Source organism: Hyperolius riggenbachi, chromosome 7, assembly GCF_040937935.1.
Source record: "Hyperolius riggenbachi isolate aHypRig1 chromosome 7, aHypRig1.pri, whole genome shotgun sequence".
NCBI classification, from domain to species: domain Eukaryota; kingdom Metazoa; phylum Chordata; class Amphibia; order Anura; family Hyperoliidae; genus Hyperolius; species Hyperolius riggenbachi.
Genome location: NC_090652.1, coordinates 9,550,679 through 9,571,860, shown reverse-complemented (window position 1 = coordinate 9,571,860; position 21,182 = coordinate 9,550,679). Strand labels below are relative to the sequence as shown.

The following is a 21,182-nucleotide window of genomic DNA, read 5'->3' as shown; positions in this document are numbered from 1 at the left end:
TCCCTGCCGCCACTGTGTCCAGCCAGAGCAGGGCTGAATTACACACGGCCCTCCACTAGCTGTGTGACCCAGAACTGAGGGCTACGACAACTTGGCTTCCCTGCTGCTCCTGTGTCCAGCCTGAACAGGGCTCAATTACACACTGCTTCTCCACTAGCTGTGTCCCAGAACTGAGGGCTACGACATGGCTTTCCTGCTGCTCCTGTGTCCAGCCAGATCCGGGCTGAATTATACACTGCCTCTCCACTAGCTGTATGACCCAGAACTGAGGGCTACCCTGCTGCTCCTGTGTCCAGCCAGATCCGGGCTGAATTATACACTGCCTCTCCGCTAGCTGTGTGACCTATAATTGAGGACTAGGACAATATGGCTTCCCTGACCCTCCCTATGTTCAGGCCAGGCAGGTTTATTGATAATCAGAAATGCCAAATCACCCCACAATGTTCCCAGGACTTAAAGTATGATGAAATAGCAGTTGCATAAATCAAGGCCTCAGATAAGTCCAAATAGTGAATAGTTAAAGGATTGCCAAGGCGAATGCCTTTAAAAAAATAAAAAAATTTTTACCTATTTAGATGCATAAACCCCCTGTGGCGTTTGCAGCATTGCATGGCTGCGCAACTCCTGCACAGGTCAGAGGCCCTCTGAAGCCACGTCCTTGCGCCTAAACTGCCGAGAGTGAGGAAGCGGCAGCAGAGCGTCTCCGACCTACATACGTGCGGCCATGTGAACTGCACAGGCGCGGTGGCTATTGCGGACTTCTGCTTCAGAATCAAGGCTGCCAACCCGGGGGAAGTTTGTTGTCCGGACACTTTTGCAAATGTGGGTTGGGGGGGGGGGGGGAATTGGAGGGCACAGACCACATCCTGGGAGGTTTATGTATGCATCTAAACAGGTAAATACTTTTTTTTAATTTTTTTTATATAAAGACATCTGTGGCTTACGAGCAGCCCAAATACCCTCTTTTCCATTGGCCTAGTTACTGCAGTGCTGTATTGGAAATGTACTGCCATTGATTACGGTAATAGGTCAGGCATAAAATGTAGAGTATAACCTCCGTCTGACCTTCCCGTGCTGAATTTCTGCCCTCTGGTGAACGAGACATCAGGAATGCCTGACTGAGCCGCCGAATCCCCCGCTATAAGGGCACCTCTATCTATGAAGTGTGACAAATGCAGTGTGACAGCACAAGGGCAGCGATGGCATGCAGAGCGCACTAACCTGCTGCCACCAATCTCACGATACACACAGGCCAACATCCACTCCCGACCAACATCCGAATGCAGCGTGACAGCACAAGGGCAGCGATGGCATGCAGAGCCCACTAACCTGCTGCCACCAATCTCACGATACACACAGGCCAACATCCACTCCCGACCAACATCCGAATGCAGTGTGACAGCACAAGGGCAGCGATGGCATGCAGAGCGCACTAACCTGCTGCCACCAATCTCACACCACACACAGGCCAACATCCACTCCCGACCAACATCCGAATGCAGCGTGACAGCACAAGGGCAGCGATGGCATGCAGAGCGCACTTACCCGCTGCCACCAATCTCACGCCACACACAGGCCAACATCCACTCCCGACCAACATCCGAATGCAGCGTGACAGCACAAGGACAGCGATGGCATGCAGAGCACACTAACCTGCTACCACCAATCTCACGCCACACACAGGCCAACATCCACTCCCGACCAACATCCGAATGCAGCGTGACAGCACAAGGGCAGCGATGGCATGCAGAGCGCACTAACCTGCTGCCACCAATCTCACGCCATACACAGGCCAACATCCACTCCCGACCAACATCCGAATGCAGCGTGACAGCACAAGGGCAGCGATGGCATGCAGAGCGCACTAACCTGCTGCCACCAATCTCACGTCACACACAGGCCAACATCCACTCCCGACCAACATCCGAATGCAGCGTGACAGCACAAGGACAGCGGTGGCATGCAAAGCGCACTAACCTGCTGCCACCAATCTCACGCCACACACAGGCCAACATCCACTCCCGACCAACCAACATCCGAATGCAGCGTGACAGCACAAGGGCAGCGATGGCATGCAGAGCGTACTAACCTGCTGCCACCAATCTCACACCACACACAGACCAACATCCACTCCCGACCAACATCCGAATGCAGCGTGACAGCACAAGGGCAGCAATGGCATGCAGAGCACACTAACCTGCTACCACCAATCTCATGCTACACACAGGCCAACATCCACTCCCGACCAACATCTGAATGCAGCGTGACAGCACAAGGGCAGCGATGGCATGCAGAGCGCACTAACCTGCTGCCACCAATCTCACGCCACACACAGGCCAACATCCACTCCCGACCAACCAACATCCGAATGCAGCGTGACAGCACAAGGACAGCGATGGCATGCAGAGCTCACTAACCTGCTGCCACCAATCTCACGCCACACAGGCCAACATCCACTCCCGACCAACATCCGAATGCAGCGTGACAGCACAAGGACAGCGATGGCATGCAGAGCGCACTAACCTGCTGCCACCAATCTCACACCACGCACAGGCCAACATCCACTCCCGACCAACATCCAAATGCAGCGTGACAGCACAAGGACAGCGATGGCATGCAGAGCGCACTAACCTGCTGCCACCAATCTCACGATACACACAGGCCAACATCCACTCCCGACCAACCAACATCCGAATGCAGCGTGACAGCACAAGGGCAGCGATGGCATGCAGAGCGTACTAACCTGCTGCCACCAATCTCACACCACACACAGGCCAACATCCACTCCCGACCAACATCCGAATGCAGCGTGACAGCACAAGGACAGCGATGGCATGCAGAGCGTACTAACCTGCTGCCACCAATCTCACACCACACACAGACCAACATCCACTCCCGACCAACATCCGAATGCAGCGTGACAGCACAAGGGCAGCGATGGCATGCAGAGCGCACTAACCTGCTGCCACCAATCTCACACCACACACAGGCCAACATTCACTCCCGACCAACCAACATCCGAATGCAGCGTGACAGCACAAGGGCAGCGATGGCATGCAGAGCGCACTAACCTGCTGCCACCAATCTCACGCCACACACAGGCCAACATCCACTCCCGAACCAACCAACATCCGAATGCAGCGTGACCGCACAAGGACAGCGATGGCATGCAGAGCACACTAACCCGCTGCCACCAATCTCACACCACACACAGGCCAACATCCACTCCCGACCAACATCCGAATGCAGCGTGACAGCACAAGGACAGCGATGGCATGCAGAGCGCACTAACCTGCTGCCACCAATCTCACGCTACACACAGGCCAACATCCACTCCCGACCAACATCCGAATGCAGCGTGACAGCACAAGGGCAGCAATGGCATGCAGAGCGCACTAACCTGCTGCCACCAATCTCACGCCACACAGGCCAACATCCACTCCCGACCAACATCCGAATGCAGCGTGACAGCACAAGGACAGCGATGGCATGCAGAGCGCACTAACCTGCTGCCACCAATCTCACACCACACACAGGCCAACATCCACCCCCGACCAACATCCGAATGCAGCGTGACAGCACAAGGACAGCGATGGCATGCAGAGCGCACTAACCTGCTGCCACCAATCTCACGCCACACACAGGCCAACATCCACCCCCGACCAACATCCGAATGCAGCGTGACCGCACAAGGACAGCGATGGCACGCAGAGCGCACTAACCTGCTGCTACCAATCTCACACCACACACAGGCCAACATCCGAATGCAGCAAGGCAGCACAAGGACAGCGATGGCACGCAGAGCGCACTAACCTGCTGCCACCAATCTCACACCACACACAGGCCAACATCCACTCCCGACCAACATCCGAATGCAGCGTGACAGCACAAGGACAGCGATGGCATGCAGAGCGCACTAACCTGCTGCCACCAATCTCACGCCACACACAGGCCAACATCCACTCCCGACCAACATCCGAATGCAGCGTGACAGCACAAGGGCAGCGATGGCATGCAGAGCGCACTAACCTGCTGCCACCAATCTCACACCACACACAGGCCAACATTCACTCCCGACCAACCAACATCCGAATGCAGCGTGACAGCACAAGGGCAGCGATGGCATGCAGAGCGCACTAACCTGCTGCCACCAATCTCACGCCACACACAGGCCAACATCCACTCCCGAACCAACCAACATCCGAATGCAGCGTGACAGCACAAGGACAGCGATGGCATGCAGAGCACACTAACCCGCTGCCACCAATCTCACACCACACACAGGCCAACATCCACTCCCGACCAACATCCGAATGCAGCGTGACAGCACAAGGACAGCGATGGCATGCAGAGCCCACTAACCTGCTGCCACCAATCTCACGCCACACACAGGCCAACATCCACTCCCGACCAACATCCGAATGCAGCGTGACAGCACAAGGGCAGCGATGGCATGCAGAGCGCACTAACCTGCTGCCACCAATCTCACGCTACACACAGGCCAACATCCACTCCCGACCAACATCCGAATGCAGCGTGACAGCACAAGGGCAGCAATGGCATGCAGAGCGCACTAACCTGCTGCCACCAATCTCACGCCACACAGGCCAACATCCACTCCCGACCAACATCCGAATGCAGCGTGACAGCACAAGGACAGCGATGGCATGCAGAGCGCACTAACCTGCTGCCACCAATCTCACACCACACACAGGCCAACATCCACTCCCGACCAACATCCGACCGCAGCGTGACAGCACAAGGACAGCGATGGCATGCAGAGCGCACTAACCTGCTGCTACCAATCTCACGCCACACACAGGCCAACATCCACCCCCGACCAACATCCGAATGCAGCGTGACAGCACAAGGACAGCGATGGCATGCAGAGCGCACTAACCTGCTGCCACCAATCTCACGCCACACACAGGCCAACATCCACCCCCGACCAACATCCGAATGCAGCGTGACCGCACAAGGACAGCGATGGCACGCAGAGCGCACTAACCTGCTGCTACCAATCTCACACCACACACAGGCCAACATCCGAATGCAGCAAGGCAGCACAAGGACAGCGATGGCACGCAGAGCGCACTAACCTGCTGCCACCAATCTCACACCACACACAGGCCAACATCCACTCCCGACCAACATCCGAATGCAGCGTGACAGCACAAGGACAGCGATGGCATGCAGAGCGCACTAACCTGCTGCCACCAATCTCACGCCACACACAGGCCAACATCCACTCCCGACCAACATCCGAATGCAGCGTGACAGCACAAGGACAGCGATGGCATGCAGAGTGCACTAACCTGCTGCCACCAATCTCATGCTACACACAGGCCAACATCCACTCCCGACCAACATCCGAATGCAGTGTGACAGCACAAGGGCAGCGATGGCATGCAAAGCGCACTAACCTGCTGCCACCAATCTTACGCCACACACAGGCCAACATCCACTCCCGACCAACATCCGAATGCAGCGTGACAGCACAAGGGCAGCGATGGCATGCAAAGTGCACTAACCTGCTGCCACCAATCTCACGCCACACACAGGCCAACATCCACTCCCGACCAACATCCGAATGCAGCGTGACAGCACAAGGGCAGCGATGGCATGCAGAGCGCACTAACCTGCTGCCACCAATCTCACACCACTCACAGGCCAACATCCGAATGCAGCGTGACAGCACAAGGGCAGCGATGGCATGCAGAGCGCACTAACCTGCTGCCACCAATCTCACGCCACACACAGGCCAACATCCACTCCCGACCAACCAACATCCGAATGCAGCGTGACCGCACAAGGGCAGCGATGGCATGCAGAGCGCACTAACCTGCTGCCACCAATCTCACACCACTCACAGGCCAACATCCGAATGCAGCGTGACAGCACAAGGGCAGCGATGGCATACAGAGCGCACTAACCAGCTGCCACCAATCTCACGCCACACACAGGCCAACATCCACTCCCGACCAACCAACATCCGAATGCAGCGTGACCGCACAAGGGCAGCGATGGCATGCAGAGCGTACTAACCTGCTGCCACCAATCTCACACCACACACAGGCCAACATCCACTCCCGACCAACATCCGAATGCAGCGTGACAGCACAAGGGCAGCGATGGCATGCAGAGCACACTAACCTGCTGCCACCAATCTCACACCACACACAGGCCAACATCCACTCCCGACCAACATCCGAATGCAGCGTGACAGCACAAGGACAGCGATGGCATGCAGAGCGCATTAACCCGCTACTAACCATGCTATAGTGGTGTTTTAAAAATACAAAAGAGAACTGAGGTCACCCAATGTACTGAAATTCTTAAAAATAGATAAAAGTAACAACTTTCAGAAGTTTCTGAACTTTGGGGGCTTCCTCTTTTTTTGGCTGTTTGGAAATGCAGTAGATTTAGAGAACTTGGCAGGGATGTAGCTTATTTTGACTTTTCTCTGCCCCGATGTGGTCGTAACAGAAGAATCCATCACAGACTAACCAACAATTAGGGACCTATTTATAAAGAGGTTAAAGGCGTAGCTTCAAATAAGGCTTTGAGCAAAACTTTGATGCCCCCCTAATGTTAATGTTCACACCCCTTCCCTTGCCTCCCCTTGGTGGCCTTCAAAGCCTGGAGACCCATCTGTCAGAGGTCATAAAACAGCCGTGGCCAACATGATGATCTGAAGGATGGACCTCTGTATCGGAAGGATGGTTGCTAGTTGAGGGAACACCCACCACTGTGGGTCCCGCTATATCGGTGTTGCTACCGTCATGAGTTGCTTTAACACTTCATGGAAAGTGGCTAGCTTTATGTTCTCCTTCCGCTACCATCCATGACATTGACCTAATCTGACTAGCTATTGTTTATTTTCCAATCGGGAATGCCTGGCATACAAGTCCATCCACCATGACTCCCCTTTGTACATATTGGATCGCGTCCTTAGATGTTCCCGAACCTGCTCTCTCTGCTACGCCAACACTCTGTGGATACCCACCCCTCCCACCACTTGCCCAATCCCAAAGCTTCAGGACTTCTCCAGAGCAAGGCTCTACTCTATGGAACTTCCTCCCTCCCCCATCAGGCTTTCCCCCACCTTCAATTCATTCAGGCAGGACTTAACCACTTAAGTACCAGCGGTCTCTGACCCCTTATGGAGCAGAGATCGCCGCGCACATACCTGCCACTACCGCCATCACTGCCCCACATCGTGAACCCTAGGCCAGAGACTGCAGAGTTCCTGTGAGCCGGTCACGAGCCGCTTTCATTTTCTCCTGGCCTTTCTTTCAATGTAAGCCAATGGGAGTTGCTTACATTGAAAGACAGGGCCAGGAGCCAATGAAAGTGGCGCATCCACTGTTGTGTCCCTCTGCCCCACCCCTTAGATAGTAAACCTATTTGGCAGGACCCTCCTCCTCATGCTTCCCACCATATGGAGTCAGTGACTCGTCTGCCATACTTATCCCTACATTTTGCAGTTTGCAGAGCCGGGCTTAGGTGGAGGCGAGAGAGGCTCCAGCCTCAGGGCGCAGTGTAGGAGGGGGCGGGGCAGAGGCGAAAGGGGCGCAGTGTAGGAGGGGGCGGGGCATAGGCGAAAGGGGCGCAGTGTAGGAGGGGGGCGGGGCAAAGGCGAGAGAGGCTCCAGCCTCAGGGCGCAGTGTAGGAGGGGGCCGGGCTGAAGCAGAGGCTAGAGAGGCTCCAGCCTCAGGGCACAGGGTAGGAGGGGGCGCACAACTCACTCAGCTATCATTCTATTGTGTTTGAAGCAGAGAGAAATAAGAAAAGGGGGTACATGGCAGTGACTGCAATCAGTGTGTGACGGCTGGGGTGGGAGGGTTGGAGGGGCGCACTTTGGTGTCTTGGCCTTGGATTAATTTAGATGCCCATCTTCATATCTGTTCAAGTATGTTAAAGTCCTTCCTATAGTGGTGCCCAAAGCTGTATCCCATAGTTCAGATGTGGTCTCACAGGTGATTTATACAGAGGGAGTAGTGTGTGCCCCTCCCCCTGCATCATGCTTCTCCCCCAGCATTATCCCATACTCCAGATGTGGTCTCACAAGTGATTTATACAGAGGGAGTAGTGTGTGCCCCTCCCCCTGCATCATGTCCCCGCCCCCTGCATCATGTCCCCTGCCCCCGCATTATCCCATACTCCAGATGCCGTCTCACAAGTGATTTATACAGAGGCAGTAGTGTGTGCCCCTCTCCCTGCATCATGCTCCTCCCCCGCACTATCCCATACTCCAGATGCCGTCTCACAAGTGATTTATACAGAGGCAGTAGTGTGTGCCCCTCTCCCTGCATCATGCTCCTCCCCCGCACTATCCCATACTCCAGATGCCGTCTCACAAGTGATTTATACAGGAGTAGTATACTTGCATTTCGTGATTTTATTTCCTGTTTTATTCATCCTAGAATGTTACTTGCTTTAGCCGCCGCTGCTTGGCATTGAGTACGGGTGTTTAAAACGCATACAACTTTTTTTCCTTTTTTTTTTTTTAGGAACCGGGACCAGCAAAGATGGCAGCAACCAGCATTGGAATCCCGGGTGCCGAGAAGGTTCCAGCCACAAAATCCACGTTGTGGCAAGAGGAGGCAAAGAGCAAGGATGCACAGGACAGCAGTGGCAGCAGCAGTCCCCTGCAGAGCCCTGTGCAGATGCCTTCCTCCCCGAGCGAGGCCGCACCAGACCACAAAGGAGGTGAGTATTGGGGCGCCGGCTAGAGACCTCTCTCCTGCCCAGGCCTGATGCTGTGTGTTCCAAGAGACCTGTACCTAATTATTCATTGTGTATTATTTTCATTATTGTATAAGAGTGCCCATACAGGACTTGATTCTTGACATCAAGATCCTATTGATAGTCTGGCATATTCATCGATGCTGTAACATTGCTTTCCGTCAGGTGCACTGGAAGATCTCGATCGCATGGGAGTAAGGGCCTTTCGATTACCTAGCGACCTACGGTCCCCTGGCTGGTCTCCCAACTCCCCCAATGTATGTGTGTCTGTCCCAAACCCCATATAGTGGACTATAGCATAAAGCTGGCCATACACTTGATTCCCACCCGATGTGGTAAAACGACTGATTACTCGTTGATAGATTTTCTGCTGAAAATCTATCTATTGAAAATTGTCCAAGCACTGCAATGGCGTTTCGGCGGGGGACAGGGGAGGCCTCTGGATTAACCAGAGGTAAGTACCATATATTTCGGACCATAAGACGCAGATCACAGGGCAAAAAATCTACTAATTCTAGTGGGTCCATGGCGCGGGGGAGTCTTGTGGATCTTTTGCCCCCCCATCACCCCTAGTTATGTCCCCCTTGTACCTTTTGTGTCCCCCTGTTGTCCTCTGTCCTTTCCGTGTCCCCCTGTATACTTCCTATGTCCTCTTCTGTCCTTACTGTGTCATCCTCTGTTCTTGAAAGAATACCTGAGGTGACATGTGACATGATAGACATGGGTATGTACAGTGCATAGCACACAAATAACTATGCTGTGCTCCTTTTTTTCTCTCTGTCTGAAAGAGTTAAATATCAGGTATGTAAGTGGCTGACTCAGTCCTGACTCAGACAGGAAGTGACTACAGTGTGACCATCACTGATTACAAATTCCCCTTTTTATCTCTTTCCTGCTCTCAGAAGCCATTTTCTGCTAGGAATGTGTTTTATAGTTGGAATTTCTTATCACTGAGGGTCACACTGTAGTCACTTCCTGTCTGAGTCAGGACTGAGTCAGCCACTTACATACCTGATATTTAACTCTTTCAGACAGAGAAAGAAAAAAAGGAACACAGCATAGTTATTAGTGTGCTGGGCACTGTACATACACATGTCTATCTCATCATGTCACATGTCACTTCGGGTATCCTTTAAGTGTTTCATGTGTTGGGATTACTCCCTTTCTGTACCGGGAACTGCAGGGTGTAAGTAGCTCCAGAGCCTGACTTAAGAGGCCTGTGGCCAATCGGGGGGCGCTGCCAATCACCAGCGCTGCTCTGCTTTGTTACTGGAGCCGATGGTCTCACGGGCGGGACCACATCTCCATTATTGGGACCAATCACTGCACTAGCTGAGGCAAGCTGGGAGGAGACTGCTACCGTACATTCGCACAATAGGACACACCGACTTTCTTCCCCTCATTTTGGTGTAGAAAAAGTATGTCTTATAGTCCAAAAAATGCGGTTCCTTTTTTCCCTTCAGCTACACTTTCAAAAAGTTATTTTCTGGAAAGTGTAACATATATACTAATAAAACAATGTGTATTCCTTTGAAATAATGACACTTAAAATACACATCCTGTGCTTTGCTTCTAGTGCTGAACGGCGACAGAGTCGACAGTGGGCGTAAAACTCGCGTGGAAAGCGGCTACTTCTCGCTAGAGAAGACGAAAGATCTGAAGACTGAGGAGCAGCCCTCGCCAACGCCACCCTCGCCCTCCACCCCCGATGCCCCCAGCAGGTATAGTGTCTACGATGACTTGGACCAGGAACAAGACCCCTTCTCTCCCCCAGGTAATGGCCTCTGCCAAGAAGAGTACGCCGAGCTGGAGCAGAGGGGGCCGTCCGCTCACCTTTTCCTCGCCAGCAAAGAATACGCCGTCCTCGCCGACGTCCCGCGGGCCCGGCGGATCTCGCACAGGGAGATATTCCAGGTAGAGAAGAGGAGGCTGGAGCAGCGGTGCCGGGCGCGGAGCCCAGGCAGGGAGGAAGTGGCACGACTCTTTGGCCAACAGCGGAGGTGAGTCTTCCGTATTTATTGCTCCCAACATAAACAAAAAGCTACTTTAGGGAAAAAGTTTCAGCCAACTTTACTTTTCAATGTTTACCAGTGAGTTGTGTGATTTTTTTGTTTTTGTTTTTGTTTTTTTTTTGTAGAATTTTTGGAAAATTTGATGTACCAAGCGAAATTTTATTTGAGTAAAAGTAATGTGTTCATAAGGCAGCTGTTTGTGTTCCTGTGAAGGCGGTCTTACGGACAGCCCGAGGCTCCCCGGCCTGCCCAGACGTGTGTTTTGCTCGACAGCTGCACAGCCACGTCCGGCTTTGATCTGCTTGAAGAAAACATATTGAATAATTAGATTTTTAAAGCATGTTTTCCGCTCTTAAAAATGACTCTCCCCCCCCCGTCCCCCTATCTGAGGAGTAATGAGTCTGTGACAGCCGCTTACGGGGGCCCTGAGGGTTTGCAGTGCTTATAGGAGGCTCTGAGCTGGAGCTGCCCTTGCCTGCTGCGGTGCCGGCAGGCTTGCTACACTCTGGTAGCTGTTATATTTTTACATGCAGGAAAAGCCACTATAATGAAAACTTTCTGCTACCTCCTATAGTTATTCATGCAAGAGAATTAAAATAAAATCCTCATAGTACAAGGGAAGCCCAAAAATAAACTAAAACACATACTTACCTAAGGAGAGGGAAGACTCAGGGTCCTATATACCCTGCCCGCTTCTCTCACCGTCACCTTGTTCCAGGTCTTGCTCCCCTGGTAGCATTATTCGACCGATCGGTAAAATACTGCTCTCTACCCCCGCAGGAGGGTTTAGAAGTCTTCTGGAGCCCAGGTGTTCCCAAGGACAATGGCTTCATACTGCGCCTGTGCTAGCGCGCTCTCTCTCGCACTCACGCATGCGCAGTATAGGGCAGCCCGTCTTCGGGAGGACTTGGCTTCCGAAGACATCCAAAGCTTTCCGCGGCAGGGGATTCAAACAGAGGAGTCTGCGGGGGGAGCAAGGGGTAAGAGAGAGGAGCGGGAAGCCTCTATAGGGCCCAGAGCCTTCCCCCTCCTTAGGTAAGTATCTGTTTTGTAATTTTTTGGCTTCCCACTAACCTTCATGTCACCACGATCACACAAAAAAAAAAGTAAGACTCATTAAAATAGTTTTCTTCCAGAGCAAAACTCTCTATAAACTACTCTTTTTGCGGTCACTTACAGTAGGTAGTTAAAATCTGCTAGATCGGACAGGTTTTGGACTAGTCCATCTTGCCTGGGGGACTCTCTGGTTTTTCTATATTTATGGTTTAGTATTGCCATTCTATGTCTTCTCAGTGTTAGTGATATTTCCCCATGAGGGGCCAATTTTCAAAAACGGAAAGCCAAACTCTTAGTTTCCTCATTGAATTCACATGGCAGGGCCTCCTCTGATTACTGCAAATTCTGAGGGTCCAGGGGAGGGTCCACCATTTGTGTATCATTCTTCAGAAGGGAGAGAGACCAGCAGTTCAGACAGTTGGAAATCTTGGACTAAAAAGTCTGAGGGATGGACAAGGCCGTCAGTGTTGTCTCTCCTGCCACTCAAAGCCAAATGCATGCTGGGAAACACCAGTTGGGTTTGTTTGGCCGATGACAATACTGACTGATCTTGACTTTCTTAGTCTGTCTGATTAAAATGACTATATTTACTCTTAAAGATTTTTCTTTTTTTTTATTTGAAAGGTAGATTTTTGTTTTTTAATTGGTTGTGCAGCTACCTTGAGGCTCATGTTTGCCACCTGAACTCAATGCCATATGCTGCCCACAGCAACCAATCAGGTTCCAGCTGCCACTATTCATCATTTCTAACTGTATGATTTGCAGATTCTGGAGATGTTGAATGTTGTTTCATAGAAATTGTACTGATTATCTTTTTATTGTACACCAGTTGTCTGAAATGTTTTCTATTGTCATACACGGAATATAACCCTGCATTTCAACTTTGCTCTAAAACATTATTTACAGCATATTATATGCAACCAGCATTTTTTTTTTTTTACTAGACCAGCATTGGAAGGGTTAAACACAGAGGTTTAAAGTTCCGTGGAGAGATATGCAGAAGTTCAGATTGTTACATTCTATTTAGTTAAATGTATCTGTTGAGAAATGTTACACACTCTTTGGCAGTCCTCCAACTCCTTCTCAGTCAGAGAGATGAGTCACATTCAACACTTAGATTCATTTATGTAAACAAAATGTATCTGTCAGCTTCGGATCTGCAGAAATCTCCAGGAACTTTAAAGCTCTGTGTAACCCTTCCAATGCTGGTCTAGTAAAAAAAAAAATGCTGGTTGCATATAATATACTGTAAATAATGTTTTAGAGCAAAGTTGAAATGCAGGGTTATATTCCGCTTTAATCCAGGTCGTGAAATTTTCTAATATACTTGTCAAATGTAACCACTCGCTGGCCACAGTAAAACTGGCTTGTTGAGCATCACCTGAGCAGAAAGGTTGCAGTAAAGTAAGACAGGCCTGGACGGTAGGGCAAGGCTGGGCAAACTCAAACATATCTACCTATAAGAGCTGCTATCAGAGGCCCAGTGCACACCACAGACCTCTAGCAGATCTGCAAAACGCTAAAGGTTTTTGAAGCAGATTTCAGAGCGATTCTAGGCATGTGTAGAGAGGTTTTCTAAACATGCCTAGCGTTTTTTGAAGCGTTTTTGGTGTAGTAGATTTCATGTATTGTTACAGTAAAGCTGTTACTGAACAGCTTCTGTAACAAAAAACGCCTGGAAAACCGCTCTGATCTGGCGTTTTTCAGAGCGGTTTGAGCTTTTCCTATACTTTACATGGAGGCAGAAACGCATCCGCAAACCACAAAAATGCTGCAGGAGGCACGTTTGTGGTTTGCTAAAAACCTCAAACCGCCGGTGTGCACCATCCCATTGAAGTACATCAGCCAAGAGTTTGGACAGGCAGCAGCGGTTTTGAAAACGCTACCAAAAACGCTTGGTGTGCACTAGCCCAGACTTGTGGATTTAGTTATAGCAGGGATGCGCTGATGTTCTGATGTCAGTACGGTCCTCAGTCAGGAAGTGGAGGAAGCCAGATATTTGTTGAGGGCTGTTCCACTCTTGTTAGCAAGGCAAGAGATTCAATGTTTCTGACGTGTTAGCTTGCTTACACTTAGGTGATCAGTAATACAATATACGTGCATCATTGGTTTTAAGATACAAGCTTGCCATTCCTCAGTAAGTATGTGTTTTTTGTCCTGGACTTCAAGTTGGGTTCTTTTTAAAGGAATACTTAAGTCTGGCAAAAAAAATGACCTTTACTCACCTGGGGCTCCCCTCAGCCCCCTGCAGCTGAACGGTGCCCTCGCCGTGTCCCTCCGATGCACCAGGACTCGCCGGCGGCCACTTCCGGTTTGGCCGTCACCGGCCGACAGGCTGGGAACGCGGCTGATTACTCACGTCCCCGGACGCATTAGCGCCCTCTATAATGCTATTGCGGCCGGGGACGCGGATTATCAGCCGCGTTCCCAGCCTGTCGGCTGGTGACGGCCAAACAGGAAGTGGCCGCCGGCGAGTTCTGGTGCATCGGAGGGACACGGCGAGGGCACCGTTCAGCTGCAGGGGGCTGAGGGGAGCCCCAGGTGAGTAAAGGTCATTTTTTTGCCAGACTTAAGTATTCCTTTAAGCAGTGCAGAGAGATAATTTATAACCAGAGAGGAAGGATTGAACAAGTTGGGGGCAGTGGCAACATTTTAACGCTGAGATCAGCATGGACTGTGGCTAAGGCACCTACAGTAAAATACCCCTATGGTAGGTAGACTCCGAGGGAAGAGAGGGATATGGAGGATGCCATAGTCATTTCCTGTTAAAGGGGACCTGAACTCAGAACATCCTCTCTGCTCTAAAAGATACACAACAGCATAATGACCTTTAAACAAAAAACATTTCTTTATTACAGCCGATAAAAATCCTGCAATAAACCTGCAGTTTCTACTTCCTGATTCATGGAAGCAGGCCTATTGTTAACAGCCCGTGCTTTCAAATGAGCCTATCTGCCATCTCTGCCATAGGCAGTCCTGTGACACAGCAGAGATCAGATAACAACTTGTGATTTGACACAAATGAGGGAGAATTAAACAGGCTAACCTCTCTAAATACATACAGGGTGCATTTCTCTGTGTATTTCTTCAGTCCTGTGCAAGAGTTCAGGTCCACTTTAAACAATACCAGTTGCCTGGCAGTCCTGCTGATCATCCCAGCATCAGTAGTGTCTGAATCCCGCTCCTGAAACAAGCTTGCAGCTAATTTGGTCAGAAACATCTGATCAGCATGCTAGTTCGGGGGCTATGGTATTGGAGGCAGAGGATCAGCAGGACAGCAAGGCAACTGGTATTGTTTGAAAGGTAATATATATATGGCAGCCTCCATATACCACTCACTTCAGTTGTCCTTTAATCATACAAGGATGTTGGAATATTGATTCTTGCCTTGTTTTATGTTCACATATCATTCACAAGTGCTATAACCCTGCAGTCCAGCCATGGCCACCTTCCATGCGCTGTTAAACTTCCCGCTTTTTGTTTGGCCTTATGAGTAATCTCGGGTGATTTTTTTGGCACATAAAGTATATTAGAAATGTCACACCTGACATGTTAAGGTTTTGTAGAGCTGGGAGTTGTATATGACCCCTGCATCTCCAGTAAGAAGATGTATGCGCATTCTTGTGTCACTATATTCTGGTCCAGAGCGATGCTGTTACCAGGCCGACACATCTGTAGAGCTGGGAGTTATATATGACCCCTGCATCTCCAGTAAGAAGATGTATGTGTATTGTTGTATTACTATATTCTGGTCCAGAGCGATGCTGTTACCAGGCGGACACCCGACTTGCTGACGAGACACCCGGGAGATGTTGCTGCCGACTCTGGAGTTTCACCCTAACTGCATGGAGTAACTGTTCACCCGTTTTCCTGCGCACAGACTACTAACCTACTAACCTCACCGTCTCTAACCCTCCTCACTGAAGTGTACCTGTCTGCCACGCAAGATGCAGGCTGAGCCAATCCTCCTCCTATCAGGTGCCCTCGCTTGTAATGTCAACCCTGTGGTGGCAATCTGAAGGCTATAAACCAACCTTCCCGTCAGGCCTTGCCCAGCTCCTGGCAAGATGATGGGCTACAAACTGCTAGCAAGGGGGAATGGCTCCCAGGATTGTTTTTCCTGTTTGGCTGTAACTCTAACCCTCAGCCTCAAACATTGTGAGTCCCCAACCCAGAGTGAGTTTGCAGATCTTTGAACTCTCTGGCTGGTAACCTTCACCTCCTCCTCCTCCTCCTGCCCAGACTGAGCTCCCATAAGCCCTTGCTACGGTGCCAAGGCTCTCTGGAAAAGCTGTGGGCGAGGCTTGTTTAGTTTATAGGGAATTAGAGTATTAAAACAAAACAAAAAAGTATTTGGCTCGAGGAATGCCCCATAAACTATTGGCAAGGAACACTATTATGCAATGAGTTAAAGTTTATCTCGAATCCACTTTAACCTGTGGCCTGGCTGGCTGGTATGAGCATGAATGGCAAAAGGGTGTGGCTTAGCAAGCATGTCCATCCCACCCATTTCTCCTCCCCTCACCTTCCCAGCTCATTAATAACCTGTGGCCTGGCTGGTATGAGCAGGAATGGCAAAAGGGCGTGGCTTAGCAAGCACGTCCATCCCACCTCTCTCTCCTCCCCTCACCTTCCCAGCTCATTATTAACCTGTCTCCACTGCAGGCTGAGGAGAGGTGTGGCTTTGGTCACTTACTGTACACCTGTAGACTCCTCCCACTCACTCCCAGCCACCTTGAAAGCCAGGACAGCAGAAAGGGTGCCAAGTCCACACAGGATGCATCGTTACATTAGGGGAAGGGATGCTGCATCAGGAATGAAACCATTTTGTGTAAGGCCAAAAAGTCAGCATTTTAGGATTAAATAAAGATGGAGCCGTCCGTGTGTACACGTAACTGCAAATCTGAATCCCGTAGGGTGGATTGTGCATGTGTTGCATGCTATGTGCTGTCTTGTGAAATCTTTCCAGCGCCAGGTGCAAAGAAACTCTCTTTAAAGCATAAACTTGAAGTCTGATTTTAGCTGTGAAGTCCGAGTCCATCTGACGTCGGCCTCTGAGAGTGGAGGAGGGATTTATGTAAACTCTAAAGCCCCTCCCCTCTGTAGCCATCATTCGTTCTCCTGCTACCTCAGATTTCCCAGAATCCCTCACCAGTGGCGGGTGGCCATTATGACCCCGCTGGCACAGAACAGAGCGTTATCATTCTGAGAGTTTCCTACTGTTACCTGGCGCTGAAAAGAAAACCGAATTCTGATCTTTAACCGTTATCTGTCCTCTGAACGCAGCATCAGTCGGTTAGGCTATGAGCCGGCTGCTTCTGCAGTGTGTGACAGGACAGGTCCTCTTTCTGTTACCTTCTCCTTGTCTCACATCTCTCAGCAAGACAGGTGCGCTGCTGCTCTCTCCTCTTCCCCTCATTGACAGCGTGTCCAGATTAATAACGATCTCCACCAATGACGCTCATCAGATTTACCCGGTCAATTCCGTATTGATTCTATAACCTGTGATGACCATATCGATTTGTTGATTAGACTGAGATTTTTTTGTATTGTCTCCTGTATGTGATGATGATCCTGTGCACTCACTGTCCAGCCTTCTTCTTCTGTTTCCAGGTCTTGTTACTCTACATCTCCTCCTCCCGCTGTGCGAGGTGGCCGTCTTTTCTGAGCCCGCTTCGCTGCCATCTAGTCTTACGTGTCCCAGTGTCTGAGACAAGAGATGTGACCCCTTTTCTTCTGTCTCCTAGAAGGAACCAATTCCGTCTGTTCTCTCTGCCTCTCTCCAAAATAATGTGCTATCTTCTGCCTTACTCTCTCTATATTGGTTTTATTATTTTATTTAATTCCCTGCTGCTGTAACATACTGCTGAATATCTAGAGTGAATCTGGACGGTTGGAACTATGAGGGCTGCCATTGGATATTTTGTTTGGTCTACATGCATGGTTTGGGACTACCTCCCTGGTACAAGCGCCACTTAAAGAGAAACTCCAACCTAGAATTGAACTTTATCCAAATCCGTAGCTGATACCCCCTTTTGCATGAGAAATAAATATAATGCTTTTCACAAACAGACCATCAGGGGGCGCTGTATGACTGATTTTGTGCTGAAACCCCTCCCACAAGAAGCTCTGAGTACCGCAGTACTCTGGGCAAACTGCCACAATGTAACAATGTTCACAGACAGAAAATGGCTGTTTACAGCTGTCTGTAACAGCCAAAACAGCTAGAAACAGCTACATAACCTGCCCACAGTAACAATGTCACCATGTAATGTCAGAATGTAGATCAGGGAGAGGAAAGATTTTACAATGGGAAAACACTGACTAAATCATTTATACATAACTATGGTAAAAAATGAAGCACTTTTTTTACTACATTATTTTCACTGGAGTTCCTCTTTAAAGGTCATTCGTTCCAGGTCAGAAGAGCTAGCCCACCAGGACATAGCTTCCTAACAACAAAAACCCAAAATACTAAAGAGCTGAGAAAGTATCAGAGTTCTGAAATGGAGATAAACGATTATACGGTGGCGCAGTGGTTAGCGCTCTCTCCTTGCAGCGCTGGGTCTCCGGTTTGAATCCCAGCAAGGGCACTATCTACATCGACTTTGCATGTTTTCCCCATGTCTGTGTGGGTTTCCTCCGGCACTCCAGTTTCCTCCCACATCCCAAAAACATACAGATAAGTTAATTGGCTTCCCCCTAGACTATGATACATGCACTACATGATACATATACACAGACATATGACTATGGTAGAGATTAGATTGTGAGCTCCTCTGAGGGACAGTTAGTGACATGACAATATACTCTGTAAAGCGCTGCGGAATATGTCAGCGCTATATAAATACTTTAGTAAATAAATAAAAACTAATCCTTAATGGGTATTTCCTGGATTTCCATATTTTGGTTTTAAAGCCCCATCTACACGATACGATTCTTTGTGCAATTCGATTACGATTCTATTTCCGATCCAATTAAATCCAACATGTCCGGTCGGGATTTGATTTGATTCAGTTTGATTTGCCATTGTTTTGCAATGGCAAATCGAATTGAATCGAATTGAATCCCGATCGGACATATCAGATTTAATGGCAAATCGAATTGAGTCGGAGTTAATCGGATCGTAAATAGAATCGTAATCGAATCGCACAAAGAATCTTATCGTGTAGATGGGGCTTTAAGGGTTAACAATCCAGATTTTGAGATTGGTGTGTCTCTCTCGCGTCTGCTGCCACTTTATACATTCTGCTCACTTACAATATAATGATAGTTACTAAGTTGGCTTGGGTTTCCTCTGGACACCCCAGTTTCCTCCCACGTCCCAAAAAACAGTTACCGGTAATTTGCTTCCCACAAAATGAGCTTTAGAGTACCGCTTTAAAGTGAGAAGTGAGAAGGCCCAAAACTACTTTTAAAGAGGAACTTTAGCGAAAAGTAGAAAAAAAAAATCATTACATTGCATGCAGAGAAGTTAAAAAATAGGAGAGATCAAGAAATGATTGATATTTGCCATGTAATTTGCTCATATTGTTTGATCCACAATCAGCCTGCAGTTTATCATCTTAACTACTGGTAGACATGGGGGAAAAAAATGATGATCTATTTAAGAAAAGGTAGAAATTTCTCATGGGAAAGGGGGTGTCAGCTACTGATTGGAATAATGTTCAAACCTTGGTTACAGTTCCTCATACTGTGCTTACACTTTAGGCACTATTGCTCTCCAAATGACACTTCTACAGGAGCTACAGGAGAGAGTAAAATGACTTGGACTGAGCAAGCTGTTGCCTTTAGCTTACTTTAGATGACTGGAAGAAATTTCGCATTTTAACTACTGCGGTGAAAGTCAGATTTTCCCACCAAATTTTTATATAGTTTATTATGGGACCGCGTAGTGAAATCAGAGAGAATTTACATCATTTCCTGCCCAGACAGGAAATGGGGAAGTCTTTCCAGGAGTGACAGAGACTGCTACACAAATACAATATTTTTGGGAGATTAAGGAAGAGTTAGCGAAAGCTTATCTGAAAAACTACATCCCATATTGACAATTTTCAAAACAGAAATAAGATTTGGATTTTGACTTTGAAAATATAGATTTGGGTAAATTGAAATGCTCTCTTTATATCACCTTTTAAAAACAAATTTGACAATGGCCGCTCTCCTAATTCTTTACCGACAGAGTGACTTAATCTGCAGCAATGAAACGTAATGGTCAGTATAAAGCAGTTGCGGTAGTCATGGCTTCAGTGACAGTGAGAATTGTGCATCTCACCAGTTAGTTATCTTACTCTCTACATTGTCTTCCTTATCAAATGATGAGAAAATATGTTCTTTCTTTACTGTGTAATTTACTGTGATCAATAGTAGGATGAAAAGACAAGCGTACCTACTGGTAACTTCAGTGCAAAGATAAAACTTGTACACACAAATTTGATTTAGCTTATTTCCTTCACACTCCAGTTATTTTGTAATTCAATTTTTGTTTTTTTACATCACCTTTACATTTCAGCCTCCAGGTAGCGTTGATCTTCCATATATGGCAGATTCAGAACACGTTTCTGGGCAGCCAGCTAAACTGAGAGGTATATGGAGGCTGCCATATGTATTTCCTGTTAAACAATACCAGTTGCCTGGCTGTCCTGCTGATCTCTTTGACTGCAGTAGTGTCTGAATCACACACCTGAGACAAGCATGGGAGTAATCCAGACAGACTTCAGTCAGAGCACTTGATCTGCATGCTTGTTCAGGGGTTATGGCTAAAAGTATTAGAGGTAGAGGATCAGCAGGACAGCCAGGCAATGTGTATCATTTGAAAGGAAATAAATATGGCCGCCTCCTTATCCCTATCACTTTAAAGGGGCCCATACACCTAACGATTTTCCTGCCGATATACGGCCGATTCAATCACAGTGATTGAATCGGCAGTGAAATCGGCGCGCACACCGCTGACAGAACGATCGATTTCCGTCCGAAATCGATCGTTCCCGTCGATTCCCGGCAATCCGTCTGTGCGGAAGATTTTTCTCGAACGTCGGCGGGTCGGGAGTGCGTCGATAGCGGCGTTCGAATGCCTGATGACCGACGCAATACAGCGTGTATACATTACCTGTTCCGGCTGGCGCGAGTCCCCTGGTCCCCGCTGTCTTCTTTCCGCGCTGGGTTCCGGACCGGCTGCAGCTGCACAGAACTTCCTGTCCCGGCAGGAAGTTTAAACAGTAGAGCGCCCTCTACTGTTTAAACTTTTCCTGGACAGGAAGTTCAGCAGCTGCAGGAACGGCCTGGAGCCCTGAGCAGAGAAGAAGACAGCGGGGACCAGGGGACTCGCGCCGGCCGGAAGAGGTAATGTATGCAGGGGGGGGGGGG

At 49.2% G+C, this 21,182-nt stretch overlaps 1 protein-coding gene across 10 annotated transcripts in view; it reads left to right on the top strand.

Moving 5' to 3' along the window:
• MPRIP (myosin phosphatase Rho interacting protein) overlaps nucleotides 1-21,182 on the top strand; it is a 266,132-nt gene that overhangs the window by 168,761 nt on the left and 76,189 nt on the right. For 7 of the 10 annotated variants that reach the window (XM_068243558.1, XM_068243560.1, XM_068243567.1 and 4 more), the window contains 2 exons: nucleotides 8,514-8,712; nucleotides 10,325-10,748. In XM_068243558.1, coding sequence (XP_068099659.1) covers nucleotides 8,514-8,712; nucleotides 10,325-10,748 — 623 coding nt within the window. The remainder of the gene's footprint in view (nucleotides 1-8,513; nucleotides 8,713-10,324; nucleotides 10,749-21,182) is intronic. The other 3 variants (XM_068243563.1, XM_068243562.1, XM_068243568.1) reach the window with 1 other exon arrangement.